General features: G+C 46.9%; 1 protein-coding gene across 2 annotated transcripts in view; it reads right to left on the reverse strand.

The window, feature by feature from the left end:
• The window catches only part of SH3PXD2B (SH3 and PX domains 2B), a 123,428-nt gene that overhangs the window by 58,001 nt on the left and 47,443 nt on the right, over positions 1 to 17,984 (reverse strand). For both annotated transcript variants that reach the window (XM_061129478.1, XM_061129477.1), the window contains exons 3-4: positions 16,171 to 16,246; positions 9,538 to 9,614 (exon numbers count right to left, since the gene is read on the reverse strand). In XM_061129478.1, the coding sequence (XP_060985461.1) occupies positions 9,538 to 9,614; positions 16,171 to 16,246 (153 nt within the window). The remainder of the gene's footprint in view (positions 1 to 9,537; positions 9,615 to 16,170; positions 16,247 to 17,984) is intronic.

The raw sequence follows: 17,984 nt of genomic DNA on the forward strand, positions 1-17,984 counted from the left end.
AATGACAGCTCTGCACTCTCCTCCGGATCTGGCAACTGCCATTCACTTTCCGTGTGTGTGAATTTGACTACTGGAGGTACCTCATTCATATAAGGGCAATCATGCAGTACGTGTCTCCTTAGGACTGGCTGGTTCACTTAGCATCATGACCTCAAGGTTCATCCACATTGTATGCAGTGTGTGTCAGAATGTCCTTCCTTTTCAAGGCTAAATGGTATTCCATTGTATGTATAGGACACATTTTGTTACTTCACCCCTTGAGATTCCAGTGTGTTGCTGATCCAACAGGACCTTTGAATCAGGCTCTGACTTTAAGTCACCTCCTTCTCCTGATGTATGACCTGGCCCAAACCTAAAGTGGAGCAGCAGGTGCACATGTTTTAGCAGTGTGCCTTCCCTGGCCACTGTCAACTTTCTACAATGGATAAGGAAGATAAAGGATGCTGACTTGGAGGGCCTGGTATCTGCGACTCACTGATATTTTTTATTAGCCTTGCAGGATCTTCTGCCTTGCAGCAACTTTCCAGGACCAGTCTTATCCAGGCCAGAGGCAGAGAGCTCAGGAGGGAGAAAACGGATATCACCCCCGCCCCCCACCTCTCATTTCTGACCCCCTTCTCTTCTGGTTCGGAACAGTATTTATTCTCCTGCTATCCTGGGGCTCCCTGTGGGTCGTTCTTTCCTCTGAAATCCTGCAGTTCTTGCAGTTGGAACCACATAATGAAGGAGCTGATCATATGCTGGACTGTGGTGTGTCCTGGCTGCCTCGTTGGCAGAAATCTTGTGGCTCCCCCCAGACTGCAAACACAACATTCCCTTTCTGTGGGCTCAGCACTTGACGGCTCCTAAAATGCATCTCTCTGCATCATGTCATATCATCCTGCGAGGGCTGGCCCACTCTAGAGACGGGGAAATGGGGGTTCTGGGGAGGTGAACTAGGACGTGGGGGTCAAAGGAGCCAATTGCAGCTGCTGTACCTCAAATCTACGGAGGGCTTCCTCCTGCACCTTCCCCAGGGGCCTCGACAGTGCTGAGAGGGCCCTGGCATCTGGTCCAAAGTGTCTGCTGGATGAATGAGGATGAGGCCTGGAGGTGGCCGCGTGGCCCTGGGCGAGCCCTGAGTTGGCCAGAGTCTCTGCCTAGAGGGGGCCTGTCTGCCAAAATGGGCAGAAATCCCAGGGGGCCAGTGAAGAAGGGACAACGAGGCCCACAGAAGACAAGACCAGGTTCTTGTCTGTTTCCGAGCAATTCCTAAGGAGGTAAAAGCCCAACCAAACCCCGAGGCATAAAATAAAGCCAAGTTACTCATAAAGGGCGGCTCTGAATGCTTTGATACTTCCAAAAACATGACCCAGGGCACAGCAATAGTTCTGCTTCTGAAATACCCCAGAATCATCTCGTGTTTGGTCAGTAATGACAGAGAACCACAGTCCCAGGAAAACTCTGGTTCTGTTCCCCGCGGAAGGGACAGATGTGGCTACTTGTCATAGGGGCACAAGGAGAGGTGAGGAGAGCAAGTCCTGCTTGTCTGTGTAATGTCAGACAGGTCCTGGGTCCGCCCTGGCCACATTCTAGCACCTCCGAGCTTCAGTCTGCTGTCTGTAAAAGAGAAATAAGTAACACCCTACCTGGAGGGTTGTGCGACAGAACAAGTGAGCAAGTATTTATCATGTACTAGCCACTTGATAAACATGTGGTTAACTCTTGGGCCCTCTGGACTGTACCAAGAGCAACAGTGTGCTGCTTCCAGGGGTGACTTTGGAGTCAGCAAGGTGATTCAGTTCAGGAACAATGTCTCAGCTACAGAGAGAGAGAGAGTGCGTCTTCAACAAAGTTCTAAGCGCACAGCACAGTGCTGTTGGCTGCGGTACACCGGATTTCTATAGCTGATTCACCTTGCTTGACTGAAACCTTATGCCTATTGATTACTAGCTCCTCATTTTCCCCTCACCACCAGCCCCTGGAAACCACTATTTCACCTCTTCTCTTTTTAGGTCACGCCCTGCAGCATTCAGGATCTTAGCTCCCCAATCAGGGGTGGAAACTGTGCTCCCTGCACTGGGAGGGTTGCAGTCTTAGCCACTGGACGGCCAGGGAAGTCCCAACCATTTCACTCTCTGACTCTACAAATCTGACTATTTTAGATGTCTCAAGTAAGTGGAACCATACAGTATTTGATCTTTCTGTGACTGGCTTATCTCACTTAGGACAACGTCTTTAACTTAAGGTTTATCCCTGTTGCTGTGTATTGCTGAATTTCTCTGTATAGGCTGAATAGTATTCCATCATATGCACAGGCCACAGGGAGGTTGTTTCTACATCTTGGCTGTTGTCAACTGTGCTGCAATGAACATGGGTGTGTCAATACCGCTTTCATATCCCGATTTCAATTCATTTGACAAATACCCAGAAATAGGGTTGCTTGACTACACGATAGCTCTATTTGTAATTTTCTGAGGAGCCTCCATACTGTTTTGCATTCGGCTGCACTTTGCATTCCAGCACGGTGTGCGAGGGTGCCGATTTCCCTGTATCCTTGTTGTCTGGTGCGGTTGTTGTTTTTGATACCAGCCATCCTGACAGATGTGAGGTGATATTATATTGTGGTTTTGATTTGCATTTCCCTGATGATTAGTGACACTGAGCAACTTTTCATATACCTATCGGTCACTTGCGTATCTTCTCTGGAGAAATTCAAGCCGTTAGCCTATTTAAATATTGGACTATTAGCTCTTTTTGTTTAATGAGATGTATGAGTTCTTTACGTATCTGGGGGATTACCTTCTTATCAGGTATGTAATTTGCAAATATTTGCTCCCATCTGGTAGCCTGCCTTTTTATTCTATAGATAGTATACTTTGTTGTGCAGAAGTTTTTTAGTTCAATGCATTCCCATTTCTTTATTTTTGTTTCTGTTGCCTGCACTTTTGGTGTCATATCCATGAGATCATTGCCAAGAGTGCTGAAATAAAGCCACGCATGTGGTTAACTGATCCTCTTGGCAAAGGCGCCAAGAATACATACAGGGACAGGACAGTCTCTTAAACAAATGGTCCTGGGAAAACTGATACCCATATGCAAAAAAAAATGAAATCATGTCCTTATCTTATACCATGCACAAAAATCAACTCAAAAATGGACTAAAGACTTAAACATAAGACTGAAACTATACAATTGCTAGAAGAAAGTGCTTCCCCAGCTCGCTTCCCACGAGCATGACCAGGCTTTACAGACTTTCCTCCGGTAGTAGGTAACAGCAGCTGGCTAGATTTAGAAATATTTCTTGTTGCTGTTGCATTGCTGGTTTAATTTTTACTTTTGGGGTAAGTGAAATCAGTTTTATATTATGATTGTGATATAAAATTTCCTCTAAAATATATATTCTTTAAAAAGTTTAAAAAGTGAATCAATTGAAGAAACATATTCATAGTAATACAGGTGGTTGAATAGGGTAAGAAACTCCAGGCGAGGCCTCAAGGGGCTGGAGTCTGATAGACACTGTTGTTACATTTTGCCTATGTTGTTGCTGTTAGTCGCTCAGTCGTGTCTGACTCTTTGTGACCCCATGGACTGTAGCCCACCAGGCTCCTCTGTCCATAGCATTCTCCAGGCAAGAGTACTGGAGTGGGTAGCCATTCCCTTCTCCAGGGGCTCTTCCCAACCCAGCGATGGGACCTGGGTCTCCTGCATTGGAGGCAGATTCTTTACCATCTGAGCCACCAGGGAAGTCCCCACACTGCCTACAGCACAGTAGAGGCGGTGGGGGAGGGATGGATTGGGAGTTTGGGGTTAGCAGATACAAACTATTATATATAGCATGGTTAAATAACAAGGTCCTACTAGATAGCACAGGGAACTATATTCAATATCTTGCAATAAACCAGAATGCAAGACTATGAGAAAGAACACATGTGTGCAAAACTGACTCATTCGGCTGCTCAGCAGCTCCTAACAAACACTGTAAATCAATTACACTTGAATAAAATTAAAAAATCAAGTACATGACAATAAACACTCACAAACTCATAGAAATGCATGTGTGTGTGTGTGTCAAAGTAACCTAGACTCTGACAATGGTGAGTTATTATCTGAAGGACCTTCATCAGCAAAGAACAATTTAGCAAGTTACAGACTCTAATCACAAGCTCTCACTTCAGAAAAGGCAACTTTGGGTCTTCAGGTATATCCCCCTCTGACCAACACCACAGCCTCTATCCACTAGCATAACAGTTGTCAGAAATAATTTTCTTCACTGGTAAAATGAGGGGGGGCCCTTGCATGAACAGAACGTGGTTAGCCCAGCATTAAACACCCTTCGACATGGTGTCCTGGCTTTCGGATTCTGAATCCTCTGTGTTCAGCCTCTTTCTGAAGATTTTACTGTCACACCATGGTTAGGATTAGCTGATCCTGCCACTATGATATCATTGCATCTGTCTTGAGAAAACTTTCAAGCAAAGTGGTGTCAGACAAGACAGCTGGTATTTCACCGAGTTTACAGAACAACTCGAGAAGCTGTTTGGGGAACTGCTTGATAACAAATGCTTGTGTGTGGGGAAGGATTTGGCTGAGTCTTGTTCTCATTGTGTCTTTTGATGAACAGTTCTTGAACTTCACGTAGTCTGATAACTCAATCGTTTTATGCTTGGAACTTTTTGTGTCTTTAGAAGTCCCTCAATACCTTGAGATTATGAGGAATTTTTCTATTTTTATTTTCCAAAACCTTTTATAATTGCCTCTTACATTTAAGTCTTTAATGTACTTGGAAATGATTATATGTGTAGTGTGAGGCAGGAGTTAGTTATCATTTTTGTTTTTTTCCAATACAGACATCCATTTACTGAGGAATCCTACCTTTCCTCAATGATCTTACAAAGCTGCTTTTGTTAGTATCAAAGTGTCCGAATACTCATGGATCTGTTTTTGGGTTCTCTATTCTGTTGCAGTGGTTAGTCTATCCTTGTGCTGATGGCATATTATGGTTATCACAGAAACTTTATAATAGGCCTGATTGAGCAGCAAGTTACCTCCTAGCTGGTAGGTAGTTATAGGGACATCTACAGCCCTCTTCTATCTTCATCTGTTGGAAACTGCCCAATTTCTACCAAAATAACACTAAAACAGAGATGGATCAAATTGGCTTAAGTCAGCTCACAACGATGTCAATAACAGAGCCCAAATGTTACATAAAGGTCTATGCAGTCTCTAAAAGACTTCACAGGACTTGTGATACAAGGCATAAAGTTTCATCTCCTTCCAGGAGGGCAGTTTCCTTGAAGCCAAGTTCAGGGAATCTGGCCAACCAAACCCCCCAAATATCTGCTCTGCTTCTTACGCTGCATTAATAGCTGGGGCGGTAACTTCCATGTGGCTCATATAACATAAGCAGTTTCTCCCCTATGGTTAATCCAGGTCAATTCATGATCTCTGGACTGCTCCAAGCAGAGCAGATGCAGGCAGCTGCTGCTGTCCCTTATTCCTCCAGGATTTTATACTTCCTCTTCCAAATCAAGTGTCTAGGGGTTCAGGGAACCCCGGGTCTGAGAGGAAGGTGTGACTCTGGAGAGAAGTTGGCTGGGCTGGGGAAGAAGCAGGAGAATGTGTATGGGCTGAGAGACAACACTTTCTGCAAAGGTACCAGGTGGAACTTTCCAGTTGGCTAAGATGACCCCAGAGTACGAAGTTTCTGCCAGCAGGGCCTGGACAGAGGAATTTCAGGCTCTAGAGATTTGGAAAAGGACAAAGAGAGGAAGATCTGAAATTTCCTCTGAGATCGGGGAGGCAGAGGTGGTTTCTTTCTGCCTGAGAGACTGGCCCTGCCCCTCACCCCCATCCCTTTTAAAGGCATCCTTAGGAGAGGGAAAAGTCTATTTCTATGAAACATGAGCTTAGCTATTTCGGCCCCTTGAATTTGTACTTTCTTGTTGTTGTTGTTCAGCTGCTCAGCTGTGTCCAACTCTTTGTGAACCCAAGGACTGCAGCACGCCAGGCTTCCCTGTCTTGCACCATCTCCCTGAGTTTGCTCAAACTCATGTCCATTGAGTCGGTGATGCCATTCAACTGTCGTGTCCTCTGTCATCCCCTTCTCCTGCCCTCAGTCTTTCCCAGCATCAGGATCTTTTCCAATGAGTCAGCTCTTCGCATCAGGGGGCCATCACTTTCTTAGAGAGGCGATAAGTGGTATGTGAGTGCTAAGTCCTAAAAGGCTCGGGTTTAACTCTCAAAGCCTCCAATACTGTTACTGCAAGTAACTTTACTGGGTCTCCATTTTCTCATCAACACAAGAGAAAACCTCCTCCTCAAAGTTACTGCAGGGACAAAATGAGGTCATCTCTGATAAACAGCAGATGCACAGTGAAAAGTGATTTTCTGCCCTTTCGTGACATCTCCTGCCAAGAGACGGGGCATCTGTCCCCACACTGTCCCCCTTCAAATTTTTCAATAGACTTACTGAAGTAAAATTTATGCACCATAAAATTCACCCATTATAAGTGTACAATTCAATGATTCAAATTCAAATTATAGAGTTGGGCAATCATCACCACATTCTAGTTTTAGAACTTTTCCATCACCTCAAAAATTCCCCCAACCTCATCTGCAGTCAATCTCCATTTTCACCACCCCAAGGCCCAGGAAACCACTGACCTGCTTTCTCTAAATCTGCCTTTTCTGCACATTTCATGTAAATGGAATCATACAATATGTAGCCTTTTGCATTTGGCTTCTTTCGCATAGCATCATGATTTTGAGATTCATTCATTTTGCAGCACTGATCAGCATTGCACTGTCTAATAATATTCTATTGAATGCCTATTGAACATTTTCTTCATCTGTTCACCAGATGATAGACATAGAGGTTGCTTCCACTTTGGGGCTATTATGAATTAATGCTATGATGAACAACTGCATCCAAGTCTCTGTGTGGATAGAAGTGTTCACTTCTTGTGAGTATATGCCTTAGAGTAGTTGGGTGGTAAATGTTACTTTGGAAGAAACTGCCAAAACTGTTTTCCAAAGCAGATTCCTTCATATGTCCCTGGCCATCTGGGCATTGAAACTGTGTGCTTCCAATGCAGGGGGTGTGGGTTTGATCCCTGGTTGGGGAACTAAGATCCCACTTGCCATGTGATGCGGCCACACGCCTAACAGAATAAGGAGCTCATTGCCCCACATCCTCACCAACTTTTGCTCTTGTGCCTTGTTGATTACAGGCATTTGGGGCGCTGTGTTGGCATCTTATGATGATTTTATTTCATCTTGCCCTAATGACTCATGATGTTGAACAACTTTTCATGTGCTTAATAAGCATCATATGTCTTCACAGATGAAGTTTCTATTCAATCTTTTGTCTATTGTTAAACTGGCTGCCTTAAAAAAAAGAAAACTATCTACTTATTTATATGCATATTTATTTAATTTTTTTGACCATGTTGTATAGCATGAGGAATCTTAGTTCCCTGACCAGGGACTGAACCTGTGCCCCCTGCAGTGGAAGCTTGGAGTCCCAACCACTGGACCACCAAGAAAGCCTTAAGCTGGTTGTCTTTTTATCTTGAAGTTGTAAGAGCTCTTTATATAGTCATAACACAAGTCCCTTCTCAGATATATGATTTACAAATATTTTCTCCTAATCTGTGGCATGTTTTTTCCTTTCCTTCATGGCATCTTTTGAAGCACAGAGATGTATAAGTTTAATGAAGTCCAGTGTATCAATTCTTCTCTTTTGGTGTTGTATCTATGAACTCTTGGCCTAAACCAAGGTCATGAAGATTCTCTTCTATGTTTTCTTCTAGAAGTTTTATAGTTTTAGTTTTATGTCTAGGTCTGTGATCCATTTTGACTTGAGCCTGAGCTTTTGACTTGATTTTTTAAGCATGTGTGTGAGGTCAGGGTCCAATTTAATTAAAAAAAATTTGTTTTACATATGAATATCCCATCATTTGTTAAAAAGACTACACTACCCTTGCCCATTGAATTTCTTGGTATTTGTGTTGAAAACCAACTGAGTATAAATCTGAAGAGTTTACTTACAGACTCAATTTTCTTCCACTGGTCCATGTGCCTCTCCTTATACCAGGATCACCATCTTGATTACTGAGGCTTCATAAGAAGTTTGGAAAATGGGTAGTACAATTTTGTTCTTTTTCTTTTTTTCAAAATTGTTTTGGCTATTCTGAACCCTTTGCACTTCCCCATATACTTTAGGATCAGCTTGTTCATTTCCACAAAAAAGCCTACTAAGATTTTGGCAGAGTTGATACCAATTGACTCTGTAGATCAATTGGGGGAGAACTGCCATTTTAACACTATTGAGTCCTCCAATCCATGAGTATGGAATGTCTCTTCACTAAGTTAGTTTCTTTAATTTCTCTCAACAATGTTTTGCAGTTACAGTGTAGAAACTGTATATTTCTTTTATTAAATTTATTCCTAATTACTCCATTCTTTTTGATGGTATTGTGAGTGGAATTATTTTCTTAATTTCATTTTTGGCATTTTCACTTCTAGTATATAGAAATACGATTGAGTTTTTAATATTTGTCTTGTAGCCTAACTAAGTTCATTTATTAGTTTCTGCAGGGTTTTGTGGATCCCTTGTGGTTTTTTATAGTAGAATCGTGCCATCTGTGAATCGAGGCAGCTTTACTTCTCTTCCTTTTATTTGGCCATGCCGCACAGCATGTGGGATCCTAGTTTCCTGATCAGGGATTGAGCCTAAGCACTGGAAGTGTGGACTTCCTACCACTGGACCGCCAGGGAAACACCTGCTTCTTCCTTTCTAATCCTTATTTTACCTGTATTTCTTCTTCTCACCTGCTTATACCAGCCACAGTCTCCAGGCAAACACAGAACAGAGGAGGAGAGAGCAAACACACTTGCTTTGTTCCTGAGCTTAGGGAGAGAAAGCAGTCACTGCTCCATTTTTAAGGCAGTTTTCACTATTCCCGCCCTTCTCCAATCAAACTGCTAGTGATTTTGAGTCAGAGAAACAAACACTAAAGATTAAGGAAGCCAAATAAAAGAAAAAGAAGCTTCTTTCGCAACCACAACCTCAAATCAAACAAAATAAAAGCAAAAGGCAGACAGGCTCCACGTGGTTGAGAACATTCAAGGGACTGGAAGCCAGCTGCACTGCACAACAGCAGGAGTTGGCTGAATAACTTCTAGAACATTCACGCACAATGGAACACTATGAAGCCACTAAAAGAGGGTTCAAGGAGATTTATTAATAGCATGGGAAATTCTTATAATGCAAAAGAAAAGAGAAAGAGCGACAAAAATAACACATATGGGATGGTCTCAACATCATAATGAAAGGCACACAAAAAGAAAGGAAATATGTAAAAACCTTCATGACTGTTGCCTTTGAGTTGAAGGGTCATGGTGATTGGTTTTTCTAATTTCTCTACATTTCTTTCACCTGTACAGATCTTTCACAATGGGCATCCTTTAGTCAGAAAAAGAGAAGGGGGAAAAAAAAAAACTATCCAAGGGGAAGACAAGACACAGGGAAGTATTGGAATTTCTCAGACTTACCTTACAGTATTCGTCTATTGGTATCAGGCGTTTGACGGCCACGTCCCGAATGTGGCTTCGTCGGAAGAGAATTTTGCCTGCGGAAGACAAGAGTGCACACAGTGTTGAGAGGCAGTGGTGACCAGCTCTCGACAGCTTGGGAGGATGAGGACGTGGCTGCCTCTGGTATGCTTGTGTGTGCGTGCTTGGTCATGCCTGGCTCTTTGGGGCCCCATGGACTGTAGCCCGTCAGGCTCCTCTGTCCATGGATTTTCTAGGCAAGAATACTTGAGTGGGTTGCCATTTCCTACTCCAGGGGATCTTCCCGACCTAGGGATCGAACCCTTGTCTCTTGGGTCTCCTGCACTGGCAGGCGGATTCTTTACCACTGCACCATCTGGGAAGTGGTCCCTAAATTCCTGGCTGCCATCAATACCCACTGCTGCTCATCCGCAGGGTTTGGATGACCCCATGCCTGGTCCCCCAAAACCCTGTTCACAGCTCTAGTACAAGGGTCTGACAGAGTGGGACTTAGTGGTTAAGTTTTGGTGAGATAAGGGAGACTGGAAGCGAGGAAGGAAGACCTGATGATCAGAGGTCCCCTGTCTAAATATAACATTCTCAGACCGTGAGCAGTTCAGGGAACACTCAGATATGCCCTCACCCCACAGCTCAGCCTCCTTCCCTCCTCCTTCTTTGTATATTTCCTGCTCTCACCTGACGCGAAGTGCGCTGTACTCTCTCGTAATGTGGTGCCTTTCCCTCTTCCTGGAATACCTTCCCCACCCAGCCTTGCCCACTATCCCTGCTGGGAAACTCTTACCCACTTCACATGGACTATAAGTTCCTGTGTCTTTCGGAACAGACTTGGTTGCCAAGGGGTGGGGGTGGGTTGGGAGTTTGGGGTTAGCAGAGCAGACCAGTACATACAGGATGGATAAACAGCAAGGTCCTACTGTATAGCACAGGGAACTATAGTCAATATCCTATGATAAACTATAATGGAAAAGAATATGAAAAAGTATATACAACTGAGTCACTCTCTGTATAGTAGAAATTAACACATTTTAAATCAACCACACTTTAATAAAAAAGAAAAAAGAGTTCCTGTCTCTTTCTTATTGTACACATCACACTGACGATTTGCATGTTCTTCTTCCTTCCTACTAGTCATGGGGCTCTGCCCAAATAGGGATTGACTGGGTTTTAGTCACTTCTGTGCCCCCGCCACATGGAGCTCACTCACGTCTGATCCACGCATGAAGGTGGACTCTACCTGCCAAGACAGCAAATCCCTCCGATCCCTTCCCCAGTCACTGTGTTCACAGAGGCTCCACGCCTCCCCCACCGAACACTAACAGAAGGTCCACTCGCTGCTTGCCTGCTGACACCTGAGTGCTGGGGTGTGATACCAGAGCCTCCAATGTGACACAGAGGCAGAGGATGTGGGTCACGGGCAAAGGCAAGTATATAAATGGTGTCACCAAGGGTCTTGGGAAATATCCAAGAGGCTGAAATGTTACAGGTGAGGTTTGTTTCAAGCAAATCAGTGGGTTCCCTCTGATCTGCCATTTCTCACGGGGAGATGGTGGCAAGGCTCAAGCACTGAAGATCCAGGCAGTGTGGCCACACCACACAGACAGGGGGGCAGGCAAAACCAGAAATAAGACAGCAAGGAGGGCCGGCGGGGAGCCGCGGACAAGCCCCCATGCCACGCTTATGCAGGCCGACCGGGGGTCTCCAGGGCTCACAGAGGACGGCACGGGCAGGCCACAGCCCTCCAGACAGCAGAACGCGGAGACCTACTGAGAACTTCACCTTCTCCTGGTCCGAGGAGGTAGGTCATGGAGACAAAGTTGGGTTACAAAACTGGCAGGGTGAGGAGAGACAGCGCTGGGGGGCTGCTGTCTGCCTGGGTCACGCACGCTTGGGTGAGCAGGGACAAGACAGCAGGAAAGGTCAACAAAGAATTTCGTCATAGGACAGAATCGGAAGGGATAATGGGAAAGAGCCTCTTGACTTTTGAAGATTCGCAATCCAAGGTGGTCAGGAGATTTGCACCCAAAGAGGCCATATGCTTAATGTCACATGTAAAATAATCGGATAACTTGCTCTTGGGCAAAAGGGCACAATCAGGAAATTAGGTAGATATGGTCGACCTAACAGTCATCCTTTTTTGCTCATTTCCATCAATTAAAAAAAACCCACAAGGAAAAAAAAAACCCACAAGGAGATGAAATCAATATTCCTTAATAACAAAGCTCTCCTTTCTTTATAGTGGTGAAGGGTTTAATTCCGATGAATCAGTCAAATTTCTGATATACCACGCCTGTTAGAAGAGAGAAAAAAATCTAGAGGAAAATGCATCACAGTGGAAATGCACCACAGAGGAAAGTGCTTGTCTCTGAGGGTGGAAGACAAAGCCTTCTTGTATTCTTCTTTATACTTTCCCCAAAGTCCCTACCCTAAACATTGATTACTTCTGGAATCAAACACGTTCATGTCATTTAAAATGAAAAAAGGAAATTATGCAGGGAAGTGGGAAGGGGTTTACAACCTGGCCTCCCTAGAACTGACGGCATTCCCTCACTGACTCCCGAGACGCAGGCTCTGTGTGAGCCCCACGTGTGCAGGGCGCTGGGGGCCTGCCTTCTCAACACTGGACAGCTGCTGTTTCCCAGGAGGGGAACAGGGCCCCTGTGCTGCAGGAGGTTTGCATCCTTGGCCTCCAATCCAGAGAAGGCTGCTGGCCTTCCCGTTCCCATCCCAGGCCCAGTCACTGTGATAATCAAATTATCGCCGTCACGGGTGGGACCACCTGAAGATCAGAATCTCTAGGAGAGTCCCAAGCCTTTAAAAAAAAAAAAAGCATGCCTGTGAAGAGAAATTCCACAGGCCAAACGCTTCCTGCCTCTAATCCATTTCTCAAAATGGGAGGAGGAGTCCCTATCAAAAACATTTTGGTCTCGGTTTGGTATAATTTCCCCTTCTGTAAAATCAGAGGAAGTGGGCAGAGTGGGGTGTACAGGCTGACTGAGAAGGCTGTGACCAGACTCGAAATCTTTACAGCGGGCGTGGTGCTGGCCCTGGCCCTGGAACAGCAGAGGCCACCTCCCAAGAGAACCTGCCTGCAGCCTGGCCTGCAGGGGCTGGGAGAGGACAGGGACCTCATCGCCTTCGGCGTCTCCTGGGGGTGCGACACAGCAGTGTCTCTCCTTTTCCCCGTGTGGCCTTCGTGGGACCAGTCTGTGGGCTCAGGTCAACACAGCGGGCAGGAAGCCCCGCGGCAGGATTAGCACGTGCAGGGAGACACGCAGAGGCTCTGGGGTGCTGAGCAGGGCGCCCCGGGCAAATCCCAGGGGGTCCTCCTTCCTTCCTGCACTGCCTTGGGAAATGCATTTACCTGTTGGAGCCGCAGTCTCTTCATCTGCAAAAAGGGAGAACCGCCCCAGACCCACCCCATGTCTTAGTAATCTCGAAGACACTCCGGCCCTGGGCTCGGCCCTTGCTAGGTGCTTAAAAAAGGTAATTACTTAAAACAACAAGAAAGGTTACAGGACCTGCCTGACACTCCATTAGGAAGGGCACACGTCTTTTCTTCAACTCCCAACTTGGTTTCTTAAGACCTGTCACCAACAGGCTCCCTCATCACTTATCCCCAGTGGAGCTGGAGTACTGCGGGGCCAGCACCCGCTTGGCTGGTGCCTCTGGGTGAAAGGCTGGTGGGGCCGCACCCCCGGCCTGTGTTTCTGTGCGAGTTGTGGGGAAGGAAGGCAAGCGAGCCTGCACCCAGCCCTCCCCGGCAGGCCAGCCTTGCTGGAATGGAAAGGGTCCTCAGAGGGGAGAAGAGCCTTTGGTGGGAACGAGCAAGCTTTTGTTTTCCATAGTGGAGGAAGGCCAAACTGTAATTCTTATTTTTCAAGCCACATCCTCTGCCAAGTTGGCTTTCCCCAGCTCTTGCTGGGATGGAAAATTGCACAGGCCTGTTCTCCCCTCCCCTCCCCCGCCTTTGTGCTAACAAGAAACTTGCTTTTGTTCTGCTGACGCGGCAGTCTTGGCAGAAAACTGACCCCTCGGAGGGGGAGATGTTCCTCCCACCCATCCCTGCCCCTGGCCTTGGCCTCGAGGAAAAGCTAAGAGGTGGCCTGGAAAGGATGCTCCAGGGTCCCCGGGGCCCAGCGGGGTCTCTCCAAGCTGCAAGTGGGTCTCCTGAGCAGGCCAATGGTGCCGAGTCCCTGAGAACTGCACCTCCATGCACTCGTGGGTGGAAGAGGATTACGTAACCACGAAAGCTTTCAGGGGCTGGGGAGAGGGTCGGCTCAAGTTCTTCCCTGTTCTGGGAAGTTTTTCCAGAGCTGGCTTTGCCTTTCATCCAGCAGAGCTCTAACTCACGGCTTTCCTTTCCTGTCTTGAAGAAAATATACATTTAGAGCCCATTTCAACTTGAATATCCAGATGGATCACTTAAGTAGGGTTCCATGATACTAAATAACCAGAAATTCCAAACGAATGTCCCCGGACCCTGTTTCTGCCTTTACTGAGAACCTTCTATGTGCCAGGGAGAGAAGCTTATGAAGCAGGGGTCACTATTCCATTTTACAGAAGAGGAAGCTGAGGCTCAGTGGTGGGAGATGTCTGCTTGAGGCCACAGGACTTGGTCTGCTGGACTCCAGGGCAAGTGCTCTGGGCACTGAGATTTGACTCCTGCAGCCGGCACACTGGGTTATCTCCAATAGAGGAAAACATTCCAGTGTTCTTTCCCCATGGAAGAACTAAAAACATTAATTTTTTTAGGTAAACGACGCTCCCAGTAAATGGGGGCCTAGCAAACACATCTACCCTGTCTCTAAACTCACTCAACAATGACAGTATTTGAAAGAACACAGTGATAAGCTGATAGAACCTTGGAGTGGGAGAGGGGAGAATGAGCTCCTGGCTGACTCAGTCTCCCCATCTCGGGGCTTGCCCCACTGTCCCCTCAAAATGAAAAAGACTTAAGGGCCAAATACGTGTGATTTAGGGTGATATTTGTGATTTAGGGTGATTGTCAATTTGCTGATTATCTGTACAGAAAGGTAGTAGTTAAGTGCTTACTTGTTGCTAATTACACACCAGGCACTTACCTAATCCTCAAAACAACTTTATCATTATGTACCATTATGATCTCTAATGTGCAAGTGTAGAAATGAAACTCTGTGTGCTTAGGTAACTTACCCAAGAGAACAGAGTGGATGATTAGGGACACTGGGATTTGAGCCTGCGGTATCTGACTTTAGGCATAAATTTTACAGCCTGCCATACCTGTGTCTGAATCCCAGCTCTGCCATTTGTGCAAGTGATCATAATTTCTCTCAGTCTTCACTTCCTCATCTGCGAAGTGGGCATAGTAATGTCTGCCCTGCTGGGCTGTTCTAAGGACTAAATGAACTAACGAAGGCACTTAGCCCAGTGACTGGCCCACAGCAGACATCGAATAAATGGTAGCTATTACTGGAAGCTCTAACACTGGTTTGGGTAGCATTTTTTGAGTTGAAGCCCTGATGCTATTTCTTTGGTAAGACCTCTTTGTGGGGGATGTTCTGAGAGCAGGGGCCAGTGATGGCTGCATTAAGCCTGGCCCTTAAAAGGTGCTTGGTGGCTGTGGCAGGCGGGCAGCCAGGCAGGATTTCTTAAATGGCTCCCAAAGATGTCTCTTCTTAGTCTCAGCACCTGTCAACACAGTGGGATCTCACTCCTGGGATCATGTTACATGATACGCCTCAATTCATTTCAAGAGAAGGAGATTATCCTGGATTAGCCAAGTGGGTACAAGGTAATCCCATGAGGCTTTAAATGCAGACAACTTTCCCCATTGGTGGCAGGTGGGGGAAGTCAGAGAGATTCCAAGCCCAGGAGAGATTCAATGCCCTGTTGCCAACCTGAAGGTGGATGAGGAATACAGGCAGCCTCTGGAAGCTGAGTTCCCAGCGGACAGCCAGGAAGGAAACAGGCATCTAGGTTCTAGAGATGTGAGGAACCGAGTTCTGCCAACAACCTGAGTGAGGCTGGGAGGGATTCTTCCCTAAATCCTCCAGGTAAGTGGCCAGCCCAGTCAAGACCCTGACTTTGGTCTTTTAAGATGCTAAACAGAGAAGCCGGCTGAACCTGCCTGGACTTCAGACCAGCAAAGCTGTGAGATAATAAATGGGTGTCATTTTAAGCTGCTAAATGGGTAGTAATCTGTTATACACAACAGAAAACAAATACAGTAGCCATTAAAATAGATGCCACTCACTACACAGACTACATGAGCTCGAATTATTCCTTTTATTATTAATTTATTTTGGGAGGCCTTGCCACGTGGCATGTGGCATCTTAGTTTCCCAACCAGGGATCGAACCCACGCCTCCTGCAGTGGAAGCATACAGTCTTAACTGCTGGACCATCAGGGAAGTCCCTACTCCCAGAGATGGGAGAAACTGAGGATCTCAGAGGTGAAGTGTCTTACCTAAGGTCATGCAGCTAGTAAATGGTGTAGCATCTAACTCCAAAACCCATATTCTTAAGCACTGAGTTCTACTGGTCACTGGGACAATGGACAGGGACAAAGAGGGAGCGATCCAAGAGCTGTATGAGAGCCTCGAGGCCTCATCTGAGAGCACGTGTCCCACTTACCGGGGAGAAAGGGGATGATCCGCTGTTTGGGGTCCTTCTGTCCTCCCTCCATGGGAAATTTGTCCAACATCTGCATCTAAATGAGAAGAATAACAAGATGAAAGCCTTTAAATGATAAAAGCATCTCTGACAGTTCACAGGAATTAAGTGAAGTATGTGATTTGATAGAGAAAAGCTCACTTCGTTCAGCGTTCCAGAAACCCAAACTAACGGAAGACAAAGGCAACCAGATGGAGGATCTCCATGCAAACAGTTCTCTAGACCCACAGCTGGCGGCCTGGCAAAGGCTCAGGGCTGGGAGGGACCAATCTCAGTTTTCCCGCGGGCTCCAGTCACAGGACCTGAAGCGTGAACAATGCCCACTAGAGCCCCCAAAATTCCACGGATGGCAGGTCATCCTGTTTCCTAAGAACCGCTGGGTGGTACTCAGGAACAAACCATGGAGACTCAATTAATCTGGTTAGGTCTCCACCTGTGAGGTCATGACACACTCCTGCCGCAGGAAGAATTGCCCAGCTGGCTCAGCTCCGTTCCTAGCTCTGAGTCAGGCACGTGGGGTGCAGCAATGAAGAGACTCAGAGTCCAGGGAGAGACTGAAAAGTAAATTGATCATTGAAGGGTGGTGTAGGAGGCACCTTGAGAGGTAGTACAGGCTGCTGTGGGCATAGACGAAGAAGAGGGACGGAACACCCCAAACACAAACCTTTCATATCTTCTGATAACAGCAAATGCATCTCTGATAGTTTAAGGAATTAATGTGAAGTATCTGATCGGATACACAAAATCATCAGGATCTCTTATTTGTGATCTGGGGAAGTGACATATCTTGCACCTCATCCTTAGTTGACCATAACGGTACCCACTGCCAGCGTTGCTTTCCAGGTTAAAGCTGGGATGTGGTGGTCATTAATGCTGTCTCCAGATTTCTGGTTCTTCCTTTCAGCACGTGGTAGATTCCTACCTCCCCACGCCCCTGAAATGAGATGCGGCAAATTCAAGGTGAGCAGAAGGGACATGGCTCACTTTGGGGCAGAAGAGCTAGGAGTGGCACTTGACTCATCCCTCTCCAGTTCTGCCCGCCATGCAACAGCCATGGTCAGAGTGTGGCTTTTCCGTCAGCAAGGGGCCTAGAGGGAGGGCCCAGAGCCCCCAGCAGCCTCTATGGACGGCCTTTATTTCCCAAGCGAGAAGTAAACCCTGTGTGATTGGATATAACTGCTTTATAAGGTGTTAGTTTCTGTTGCAGTGAATCGGCTCTATGCACACATACATCCCAGACCTCCGGAGTCGCCTCCCCCACCGCCGGTCATCACGGAGCACTGAGATGAGCTCCCGTGCTGTCCAGCCGCTGCTTACCACCTGCTCCACGTGTGGCCGTGCATACATGTCAGCACCGCTCAGTTCTCCCCGCCTCCTCCCACCTGCTGTGTCCACGTGTGGCCGTGCGTACACGTCAGCACCACTCAGTTCTCCCCCTCTCCTCCCACCCGCTGTGTCCACGTGTGGCTATGCGTACACGTCAGCCCCACTCAGTTCTCCCCCCCCTCCTCCCACCCACTGTGTCCACGTGTGGCCGTGTGTATACGTCACAACCGCTCAGTTCTCCCCCCCCCACCCGCTGTGTCCACGTGTGGCCGTGCGTACACGTCAGCACCGCTCAGTTCTCTCCCCCTCCTCCCACCCGCTGTGTCCTCGTGTGGCCGTGCGTACACGTCAGCACCGCTCAGTTCTCCCCCCCCCCCACCCGCTGTGTCCACGTGTGGCCGTGTGTACACGTCAGCACCGCTCAGTTTTCCCCCTCTCCTCCCACCCGC

The sequence above is a fragment of the Dama dama genome, chromosome 25, assembly GCF_033118175.1.
Source record: "Dama dama isolate Ldn47 chromosome 25, ASM3311817v1, whole genome shotgun sequence".
In the NCBI taxonomy this organism is placed as follows: Eukaryota; Metazoa; Chordata; class Mammalia; order Artiodactyla; family Cervidae; genus Dama; species Dama dama.